Source organism: Delphinus delphis, chromosome 4, assembly GCF_949987515.2.
Source record: "Delphinus delphis chromosome 4, mDelDel1.2, whole genome shotgun sequence".
NCBI classification, from domain to species: domain Eukaryota; kingdom Metazoa; phylum Chordata; class Mammalia; order Artiodactyla; family Delphinidae; genus Delphinus; species Delphinus delphis.
In genome coordinates this window covers 82,279,443-82,291,684 of record NC_082686.1, presented here as the reverse complement: position 1 = coordinate 82,291,684, position 12,242 = coordinate 82,279,443, and the positions used below count along the sequence as shown (strand labels likewise).

The 12,242-nt window shown below is 35.5% G+C and overlaps 1 protein-coding gene across 4 annotated transcripts in view; it reads left to right on the top strand.

The window, feature by feature from the left end:
* VPS8 (VPS8 subunit of CORVET complex) overlaps positions 1 to 12,242 on the top strand; it is a 300,312-nt gene that overhangs the window by 176,145 nt on the left and 111,925 nt on the right. For all 4 annotated transcript variants that reach the window (XM_060011002.1, XM_060011000.1, XM_060011001.1 and 1 more), the window contains one exon: positions 5,004 to 5,151. In XM_060011002.1, coding sequence (XP_059866985.1) covers positions 5,004 to 5,151 — 148 coding nt within the window. The remainder of the gene's footprint in view (positions 1 to 5,003; positions 5,152 to 12,242) is intronic.

Sequence of the window (12,242 nt, the reverse complement as noted above, 5' to 3'; positions counted from 1 at the left end):
GATTTCTCACAGGACTTCTCCTGATATACTTACATCCAGATGCAGGTCCTTTGTGCAGTGGGGATGTTTGAAGGATAATGCTAAAGGACACTGATGGTTTTTGTGGGGCTATGAGCTTCATAAGGAATAAAGAGAATGTGCAAGTGTATTTATAGTCACAATATTTTCCTCAGTACAATTTTCTTGGTAATGTCCATTTAGCCTTTGTTAACAACGTCCTGGAGGCCTCTGAAATATATGGTATGATTTTCTTGCAGGAAAATAACACATGAAACGTTGTACTGTATTTCTAAGTCTTTAATCAAAATAAAGTAAAAATTGAACATTGCTAAGGAAATGAGTATCTTTGCCAAGGAGCAAAACATAGATTATGGAAATGGTTATACATTGGATTTAAATTGAATCTGTCACTGTTTCTGTGGATGATTCTGAAGGGATATTTTAAGATATTGACACAGTGTTGAAATAGCATATTTCAAAGTTAAAAAAAATAGAACATTATATATATTCATGAACTTTGACATATAAAAATGCATTCCTACCTCAGTGAGTGCCGTCTGCTTGGCCAGGCTCACCACCAGATATCGTTATCTTTGTTAGTATTTTTGCCAGCAGCTCAAATTCAACCTTCTAAATCCTAACACATCATCATCTACTAATCTTCTTTTAGGTAAATGGATGGATGGATAGATAGTTTACATGCATTTATATCTTTATTCCTTAATTTAATAATTCTTTATAATGAGATTGCTATCTGCTAAGCAATGTGTGAGAGGTTGAAATGGTTCAAAATTATACTCAAAATTATACTCAGTCTAAACCTGTTCCTCCTACTTTATTTTCTCTCTTAGCAAATGGCTGTATCCACCCATTTATTTTATTTAAAAATTTACTGAGTAACTACAGCATACTAAGCACTGTGACAGGCATGGGAGATAAAATGGTGAATAAGGTGGGACCCTGCCTTCAGAGGCAATTGCAGTGTAAGTGTCTTAAATAAAATCCTTGGTGTGATGATGAATTTTTAACTTTCCTTTACCAACTCCACTGCACCTTCTCAGCCACACGACACAGAACCAGTCAGTCATCACAATGTACCTCTTGTATATCTCGTACATGTGAGTCCTTCTCTTGTCCACCCCCTCCGCCCTGGTTCAGGCCCTCAGTATCTCTCTTCTGGTCTTTTTTGCTGGTCTCCTAACCAGCCTTCTTAATTCTTCTACTTCCATTTTCAAATAGGCAAATAATGATAGTGTTTCCTTTCCCCTTCTCAAAGTTCTTTTAGTTTCCATTATCCAGGGTAAAATCTGAACTCCTTATGGTGTAAAAGACCCTTCTTGATCTTATTCAGGCATATCGGTTCAGCTTAATTTTCTTCCATCCTGCCATTTCTCTTTTCTCCTTTATTCCTCAGTAGTACTGAACTTTTTGTTCATGGGGTACACTACACAGGGTTGTTTTGCCCACCCTTTGAATATGTGTTCCTCCCTTTTATTCCACTTTGTTTTCTTTCTTTTCATAGTTTTATCTATATGTATTAAGAGGTCTAAGGTTGTATGTGTGCTTTGATCCAGTGATTCCATTTTGGAAAATATATTTTAAGGAAATACCATAAGAAAAAGGTAGTTAATATTGAAATATCCGTATTAACATTTATATAGTGAAAAAACTGTTTAAAAAAGTAGATGGGGGAGATAGCTATATAAATGGTAAGGTATATGCACATAATTAAATACCAAATTGGCAAACATGGCAATGTGAATGTTTAAATAATGCTAAACTGGAAAAATACATAACATTAAATGGTATGCACACATACTGTTTGTGTGTATGATTGAATGATAATCAGATGATGTGGTTAGATGTAGGTAACTTAATGCTCACCATATTCTTTGCCCCCACTAATTGCTTAGTTAATAATAGAAATTTAGATTGATACGTTAATAATAAAAATGAGAGCAATTGTTAGGAGTTTGGAATGGTCTGCTCTTTGCCTTTAGAATTTCTGAAACAATGAAAACTGGCATGTGAGTGCTACAAACTAAAGTTTCAAAAACTTTGCTTCATTGATATTTAAAGAAATCCTTCCAAATACCCATATTTTTCTATTTACAATGAAAAGGACACATATTAAGGTACTTTGTGGCTTTTACAAAATCCTACCCTTTCTTCTGTTTATACTATTTTTTATTCATCACCCTTGTTTTTTGTTTCTTTTTGTTTGTTTCCTACTATTTTTATGCCTCCTCTGACTTTAACTGAGTGTTTTGTATATGATTCCATTTTTTGTCTCTCTTAGTATATTAATTATACTTCTTTTAAAAAACTTTTCCTAATGGTTGACTTTCCATTTTTCGATTGGGCTGTTTGTTCTTTTGTTGTTGAGTTGTACGAGCTGTTTGTATATTTTGGGAATTAAGCCCTTGTCGGTCCCATCCTTCACAAATATTTTCTCCCATTCTGTAGGTTTTCTTTTCCTTTTGTTTATGGTTTCCTTTGCTATGCAAAAGCTTGTAAGTTTGATTAGGTCCCATTTGTTTATTTTTGCTTTTATTTCTATTGCCTTGGGAGACTGACCTAAGAAAACATTGGTGCAATTTATGTCAGGGAATGTTTTGTCTATGATCTCTTCTAGGAGTTATGGTGTCTCGTCTTGTATTTAAGTCTTTAAGCTATTTTGAGCTTATTTTTGTGCGTGGCATGAGGGTATGTTTTGACTTCTTTGATTCACATGCAGCTGTTCAACTTTCCCAGCACCACTTGCTGAAGAGACTGTCTTTTTCACATTTTATTTTTTGGCCTCCTTTGTTGAACATTAATTGACCAGAGGTGTGTGGGTTTATTTCTGGGGGTCTCTATTCTGTTCCATTGATCTGTATGTCTGTTTTTGTGCCAATACCACACTGTTTTGATTACTGAAGCTTTGTAGTATTATCTGAAGTCTGGGAGGGTTATGCCTCCTCAGAATTGCCTTGGCAATTCTGAATCTTTTATGGTTCCATATAAATTTTAGATTTATTTGTTCTAGTTTTGTGAAAAATGTCATGGGTAATTTGATAGGGATCACATTAAATCTGTAGATTGCTTTGGGTAATAGGGCCATTTTAACAGTACTGATTCTTCCAATCCAAGAGCATGGAATATCTTTCCATTTCTTTGAATCATCTTTAATTTCCTTTATTAATGTTTTGTAGTTCTCAGCATGTAAGTCTTTCACCTCCTTGATGGGGTTTATTCCTGAATATTTTATTTATTTATGATGCAATTTTAAAAGGTATTAATTTTTACATTCCCTTTATGCTGTTCCATTGTTAGTGTAAACACATGCAACTGATTTCTGTATGTTAATCTTGTATCCTGCTATGTTGCTGAATTCATTTATCAGTTCTAGTAGTTGTTGTGTGGAGTCTTTAGGGTTTTCTATATATAGTAGAAAACTATGTCATCTGCATACAGTGACAGTTTTACCTCTTCCCTACCAATTTGAATACCTTTTATTTCTTTTTCTTGTGTGATTGCTGTGGCTAGGACTTCCAGTACTATGTTGAAGAGAAGTGGTGAGAGTGGGCATCCTTGCTCCAGATTTTAATGGGAAGGCTTTCAGCTTTTCACTGTTGAATATTATATTGGCTGTGGGTTTGTCATAAATAGCTTTTATTATGTTGAGATATGTTCCCTCTATACCCATTTCGTAAGGGTTTTTATCATGAATGGCTGTTGAATTTTGTCAAATGCTTTTTCTGTATCTATTAAGATGATCATGTGGTTTTTGTTGATGTGGTGTATCACATTGATGATTTGCATGTGTTGAACCATCCTTGGGACCCTGGGATGAATCCAACTTGGTCATGGTGTATGACCTTTTTTATGTGTTGTTTGATTCTGTTTGCTAATGTTTGTTGAGTTTTTGCATCTATATTCACCAAAGATATTGGCCTTTAATTTTCCTTTTTGGTAGTATCTTTGTCTGGTTTTGGTATCAGGGTGATGGTGGCTTCATAGAATGTCTTTGGGAGTATTCCTTCCTCTTCAGTCTTTTGGAAGAGTTTGAGAAGGATCGGTATATGTTCTTCTTTGTACATTTGGTAGAATTTCCCAGTGAAGCCATCTGGTCCTGGACTTTTGTTTGTAGGGAGTTTTTGTAGCAATTTTTTGTATGTTACTAATGCTGTTCCAGTTCTTTATATAAGGAGCTTTAGTTGAGAAATTCTGAAGAGAAGATAGGACTCCCAGAAGAAACTGACTTCTTTTGAAGGTAGAGAGAAGATGATTCTTATATCTCCAATGAACTGCAGTTGATTTTTCTAAATAGTTCCAGTAGTGTCCACCATGGTAAAACGAATACTCCCACAGCTTTTGTGTAGGCATTATGAATAGTGGGCTTTGTGAGTGCCTGGCATACAAGGCAAATGAACCATAAATTTTGTATAAACTACTATTCATCCACTTATTTGTTTTAACAACAACCAAATAATTAGCCCTTGCTACATGGAAGACACTGTTGTAGGCTTTAAGAATTCATTAGTGAGAAGGTACTGGTGCCTACCCTCACAGAATTTATAGTCTTTTAGAGAAGATAGATAATTGAAGAAGTAATTACAACATGATGTGATTGGTGCTATAAGGGAAGTTTAGTAGGGACAGTTGTTGAGACTAGAAGATGGCTTATTATGTATAGTTACTCATGGATCAAATTGTTTAAACTAAATTGAGTCATCTTTGTTTCTTTTAGAGCAACAGTACAACTTCAGGTATGATTAGAGGAGCCTCCACTGAATATCATTTCCTTAATTATTCAATGTAAATTGAGAAATATTGTGATTTAGAATGTTTCTGATGTAGTGTATAGTTCACCTTAATAACCTAAGTAACATTAAGACTTTCAATTCATGATTTTACTTGATCAAAAGGTAGTCTTGGTTTTAAGGTAACATACTTTTCACCTGCAGCTTTAATTATGGTATGATTAAATAATGCTACTGTCTTGCCTTTTCTGTTTTCAGGGAAGGTATTCATGTAAATCAAGAATTGCTGCAGATATCTCCTTGTATTACAGAGCAGTTCATTGAGCTGTTGTGTCAGTTCAGCCCAAACCAGGTTATAGAGACACTGCAAGTCCTTGAGTGCTACCGCCTAGAAGAAACTATTCAGGTAAGACCAGTAATGTAGAGAAGGCAAGAGTAAACTTTTCTTTATTGCTCACCATTTTACAGATGAACACAGGGAGATTCATATATTAAATCAGTTGGCTAAGTTTATACCTAGTAAGTGCTAGCACCAGAGATGGAACCCAGATAGTTTGACTCCATCGTGCATGCTCTGCATTGCTGTGTTATTGCCTTTCTGTTTGTTCTAGTAGAGTCAGAAACAGCACATGTCCATCATTGTTGTTCATCAAGTTTCACAGGCATTCTAGCCAACAGGATAAACATAGAAAAAGGAATACAGTAAAAATATTAAGAGAGAAAAACTAAGCTCTACTTGCAGGCACTGATGGTTAGATAGTCCTGTTGTGCCATGTGACTTACAAGGCTAGAAGGCAATTACACAGTCATTGCCTTGATTCTCTTTCCTTGTTTTCTCCTGTTTCCAAATTGAAATGAGTGTGTGTGTGTGTGTGTGTGTGTATGCACATATGTACATATGTATACATACACACATATTCTAATCTACCATGAGGCTAGTATGTTCCCTGTTTAAAATTTGTTTTTAAGCTACCTTTATATTGTTGCTATCAATACTCATGAAACAGTAACCCGTATTTTCTGCATCCATGTCCTAAACTGCCCACACAATTAAAATTTTTTTAATTATAAAATATTTCAAAATACATAGAAATGTGCAAAATGGGTGCATATATTCCCACCAACCCAACTTTATAGATGTTAATGTTTTGCCATACTGGCTTCAGATCTTTGTTGTTTGTTTTAGAAATAAAGCATCCTTTATCTGTCATGTCTCACCTGAGGTTACCGCCAACCTGAAGATGGGAAGTTTATCCTTCCCATCCGTTTTAAAAATTTTTCCTGTATATGAATTTACCTATATAACACAAGGTACAGTTCTGTATGTTTTTAAAATTTGTATTAATGGTATCATACAGTAATATCCTATTGCAAATTTCTTTTTTATTAATTTTTTATCTTTCAGTTTTTAATACATATAGCTCTAGTTCATTCATTTTAATGATCATATAATAGTCTATTAAATGACTGTGCCACAGTTTATATATTTTCCTATTTACAGACATTCAGAGTGTTTCCAGTCTTTTGCCATTATAAACAATGCTACTTTGGACATCTTTGTACATGCCTTCTTTGTGCCCATCTGAGATTTCTCTAAGTAGTATGCCTGGAAGTGGAATTCTTTAGACAATACAGTAGCTTAATTCTGTTCATATTACCAAGTTGATTTATTTGTTTCCAGTCTCATCATCAGTATTTGAAATTTGCTGTTTTTCCACATCCTTGCTGATTTCTAGTATTTTTAGACTTCTTAATTTTTGCCAGTGTGATGATTATCATTGCTTACTCATAACACTGCATATCTTTCCATATCTTTAATGACACTTTGGGTTTTCTTTTCTCTGAATTATCCATTCATGTCATTTGCCCAGTTTCCTATTGAGGTTTTGCCCTTCTGTTACTGATTTCTAGAAGTTCTTTCTAATTTCTGGATCTCTAGTCCTTTGTTGATTTTATATGTTGGAGATGCCTTCTTCCAGTCTATCATGGCATGTCTTTTAACTTGGTTTTTAGTGACTTCTATTTTAATTTATCAGTCTTTTCCTTTAACGTTAAAATTTTGTGTGTGTGACTTTTATTTCCTTTCCTAATTTAATGGCATTAAGGATATCCTCTTATATGAGTTTTATAGTTTGGCTTTTTTCATTTAGGCTTTTAATCCATCTGGAATTTATTTTTGTAAACAGATCAAGAGAGGGATTTATATTTTTTTTCCATGTGGATGGCTAATGGTCCATGTGGCATTTTCTTGTCCTTTCTTCACTTATTTATAATGCCATACTGCTGTACACCAAACTCCCAAATATACACAGAATGTGAATTCTGTTCTATTCTTTTGGTCATTTGTCTTTCCCTATACCCATGGCACATATTTTAATTAACACAGCTTTAAAATAAGCTTTATTATTTGGAAGAAGAGTCTTCCCTCCTCATTCTTTTTCTTTAAAATTCTTTGGCTACTCTTGGCCTCTTACTATTTCGCATAAAATTAGGAATCACATTGTCACATTCCTATAAAAATAACATATTCTTCTGGGATTTTGATGAAAACTACATTGAATTTATAGATTAATTCAGGGAGGATTGACATCTTATGGTCTTCACATTCAGGAACATGGTTGTCTTTTTGAAATGCCTTTTACCCACTTTGGTGAGGTTTTATAACTAAAGTTATAAAATATAATACTTTACATAAGGCTCTTGCACATTTTCCTCAATTTGTTCTTAGATACTTTTTGTTAACGTTGTAAAAGGAAATTTAAAAAAAAATTTTATTGGAATATAGTTGATTTCAATGTTGTGTTAGTTTCATATGTACAGCAAAGTAATTCAGTTATACATATACATGTATTCATTCTTTTTTAGATTCTTTTCTCATATAGGTTATTAATATCACAGAATATTGAGTAGAGTTCCCTGTGTCATACAGTAGGCCCTTGTTGGTTATCTGTTTTATGTACGGTAGTGTGTATGTGTTAATCCCAAGCTCCTGATTTATCCCCCCACACGCCCCCACGTTTCCCCTTTGGTAACCATAAGTTTGTTTTTGAAGTCTGTGAGTCTGTTTCTGTTTTGTAAATAAGTTCATTTGTATCATTTTTAAATTAGACTCCACATATGAGTGACATCATATGATATTTGTCTTTCTCTGTTTGACTTACTTCACTTAGTATGATAATCTCTAGGTCGACCCATGTTTCTACAAATGGCAGTATTTCATTCTTTTTATGGCTGAGTAATATTCCATTGTATATATGTATCACATCTTCTTTATCCATTCCTCTATTGATGGACATTTAGATTGCTTCCATGTCTTGGCTATTGTAAATAGCTCTGCAACGAACATTGGGGTGCATGTATCTTTTTAGATTATGGTTTTCTCAGGATATATGGCCAGAAGTGGGATTGCTGGATTATATGGTAGTTCTATTTTTGGTTCTGTAAGGAACTTCCATACTGTTGTCCATAGCAGTTGTACCAATTTACATTCTCACCAACAGTGTAGGAGGGTTCCCTTTTCTCCACACCCTCTCCAGCATTTATTGTTTGTAGACTTTTTGATGATGGCCATACTAAGCTATGTGAGGTGATACCTCATTGTAGTTTTGAGTTGCATTTCTCTGATAATTAGTGATGTTGAGCATCTTTTCATGAGCTTTTTTGGACATCTGTGTGTCTTCTTTGGAGAAATCTCTGTTTCGATCTTCTGCCCATTTTTTGATTGGGTTGTTTGTTTTTTTGACATAGAGCCACATGAGCTGTTTGTAGGTTTTGGAGATTAATCCTTTGTCAGTCACTTTGTTTGCAAATATTTTCTCTCATTCTGTGGGTTGTCTTTTTGTTTTGTTTATGGTTTCCTTTGGTGTGCAGAAGCTTTTAAGTTTAATTAGGTCCCATTTGTTTATTTTTGTTTTCATTTCCATCACTCTAGGAGACGGAGCCAAAAAAATATTGCTAAGATTTATGTCAAAGAGTGTTCTGCCTATGTTTTCCCCTAAGAGTTTTATAGTGTCTGGTCTTACATTTAGGTCTTTGATCCACTTTGAGATTATTTTTGTGTATGGTGTTAGAGAATGTTCTAATTTCATTCTTTTACATGTAGCTGTCCAGTTTTCTCAGCATCACTTCCTGAAGAGACTGTCTTTTGTCCATTGTATAGTCTAGCCTCCTTTGTTGTAGATTAATTGACCATATGTGCATGGGTTTATTTCTGGGCTTTCTATCCTGTTCCATTGATCTACCATACTGTTTTGATTTCTGTTGTTTTGTACTGTAGTCTGAAGTCAGGGAGTCTGATTCCTCCAGCTTTGTTTTTCTTTCTCAGTATTGCTTTGGCTCTTTGGGGTCTTTTGTGTTTCCATATAAATTTTATAATTTTTTGTTCTAGTTCTGTGAAAAATGCCATTGGTAATTTGAAAGGGATTGCATTAAATATGTAGATTGCCTTGGGTAGTATAGTCATTTTGACAATATTGATTCTTTCAATCCAAGAACATGATATATCTTTCCAACTGTTTGTGTCATCTTCGATTTCTTTCATCAGCATCTTATAGTTTTCAGAGTATATGTCTTCTGACTCCTTAGGTAGCTTTATTCCTAGTTATTTTATTCTTTTTGATGTGATGGTAAATGAGATTCTTTCCTTTATTTCTCTTTCTGATCTTTCATTGTTATGTATAAGAATGAAAAAGATTTCCGTGTATTAATTTTGTATCCTGCAACTTAACCAAATTCATTGATGCATTCTAATAGTTTTCTGGTAGCATCTTTAGGATTTTCTACGGATAGTATCATTTCATCTGCAAACAGTGATGGTCTTATTTCTTCTTTTCCGATTTGGATTCTTTTTATTTCTTTTTTCTTCTCTGATTGCTGTGGCTAGGACTTCCAAAACTTGTTGAATAGAAGTGTTGACAGTGGTTATCCTTGCCTTGTTCCTGATCTTAGAGGGAACGCTTTCAGCTTTTCACCATTGAGAATGATGTTAGCTGTGTGGTTTTCATGTATGTCCTTTATTATGTTGAGGTAAGTTCCCTCTATGCCCACTTTCTAGAGAGTTTTTTTTTATCATAAATGGGCGTTGAATTTTGTCAGAAGTTTTTTCTGCACCTATTGAGATGACATATGGTTATTTATTTATTTTTGGCTATGTTGGGTCTTCGTTGCTGTGCCGTGGGCTTTCTCTAGTTGTGGTGAGTGGGGGCTACTCTTGGTTGCAGTGCGCGAGCTTCTCATTGTGGTGGCTTCTCATTGTGGAGCATGCTAGGTGCATGGGCTTCAGTAGTTGTGGCACGCGGGCTCAGTAGTTGTGGTTCGTGGGCTCAGGCTCAGTAGTTGTGGCACATGGGCTTAGCTGCTCCACGGCATGTGGGATCTTCCTGGACCAGGGCTCGAACCCATGTCCTCTGCATAGGCAGGTGGATTCTTAACCACTGCACCACCAGGGAAGTCCCGATCATATGGTTTTTATTCTTCAGTTTGTTAATGTGGTGTATCACATTGATTAATTTGTGGATACTGAAGAATCCTTGCATCCCTGGGATAAATCCCACTTGATCATAGTGTATGATCCTTTTAATGTATTGTTGGATTCAGTTTGCTAGTATTTTCTTGAGTATTTTTACGTCTATATTCCTCAGTGGTATTGGCCTGTAATTTTCTTTTTTTGTGGTACCTTTGTCTGGTTTTGGTATCAGGGTGATGGGGGCCTCATGGAATGAGCTTGGGAATGTTCCTTCCTCTGCAGTATTTTGGAAGAGTTTCAGAAGGATAGGTGTTAATTCTTCTCTAAATGTTTGATGGAATTCACCTGTGGAGCCACTGGGACCTGGACTTCAGTTTGTTGGAAGTTTTTAAATCACTGTTTCAATTTCAGTACTTGTGATTTGTCTGTTCATATTATCTATTTCTTCCTGGTTCAGTCTTGGATGGTTGTATCTTTCTAAGAATTTGTCCATTTCTTCTAGGTTATACATTTTATTGGCATATAGTTGTTTGTAATAGTGTCTTATGGTTCTTTGTATTTCACCCGTGTCAGTTTTAACTTATTTTTCATTCTGTTGTTAACTCCTTCTTGTGTATTTTAAATTTCAGTTATTGTATTCTTGAGATTTGATCATTCTTCTATATATTTTCTATTTCTTTTTTGCAGTTATCATTGTGTTCATCCATTATTTTCCCATGTTCAGTTAGCATTTTATTACTAATGCTTTGAACTCTTTCTAGGTAAATTATTTATCACTTTTTAAATTTGTTTCCCACCTCCTTAATGAATTTACCTTTTTCTTTCATCTGAAACATATTCCTCTCTTTTTATATCTTGCTTGACATTCTCTGTTCTTCTGTGTGAGATTATGTGAAACAGTTCCATATCCCAGTCTTGAAGGCATGTCCATATGTGGGAGCATCTCTATGAAGTCTGCTTGTCCCCAGTGGCATTGGTGGAAGAGCTAATTTTAAAGTGAGCATAGGCTGCATCTTTCCCTATTATGTGCTACAAGGCACTGTATTGCTGGCATGTAGGGCTAGAGTCACTGCCTTATTTAAGGGGTGGTGCCGAGGCCTAAGGGTCTGGAGCAGGATCTTTGAGCAAGTTGGGCTTCTTCCCAGTGTGATGGTGGTGTTCGCCATGGTTGGGGATATGGCTGGGACCTAAGGGTTTGGGGCTGCACTTCTAAACTTGTTCCACTTCTTCCCTGGTATGCGCACATTGGGTAGAGGCAGGGTCAGGACCAGAGCAGTAGGAACCACACTAATAAGCTGTTTCCACTTCTACCTTTGTGCAGTTGTACCAGCAATGGCAGTCTCCACCCTAGCTGGAGGCAGGACAAGGGCCTGAGTTGATTCCACTCCTTCCCTAGTGCTTGCACATATTTGTGTGCAGGCAGTGACAGTCTCTGACGGGGCTGGAAGAAGGGTTATAGTCCAAGCAGCCTCTGCTCCCTCCCAAGTACAGGCATGCATGCTAGTATCTGCAGTGGCTCTCTCTGCTCTGGCTAGATGCAGGGCCATGGTGTGAGGTGGGCTCCACTCCCTCCATGTTTACTCAGGCTCATTAGAAATGAAATTTCTAAAAGGAAATTTTTTGAAATGACTTTTTAAAAATTGGTTACTGCTGGTATATGTTATTAATTTTTGTTTAGTGTCTTATATCTAGCAACCAGGCTGAATTCTTTTTTCATTCAAATATTTTCTAGATTTTTTTATGACAATATTTTTTTCTGAGAATAATGGTAGTGTTTTTTCTTTCTTTCCAGTCTTATACTTTTCTCATTCCCTCATCAGATATCTAGGAGCTCTGGGATATTATTGAACAGAGGCAGCGATAGTATGCGTTCTCTCCTTGTTCCTTATTTAAAAGGAGATGTGTCTCACATTTTATGTTAAATATGGTGTTTACTGTCAGATTTTGATAGATAGTTCTTATTAACCTAGACAAGTGCCATTACCAGTTTGGATTAGAGTGTTTCGTATTGTTTTTATTTTTGTCAAAAATGG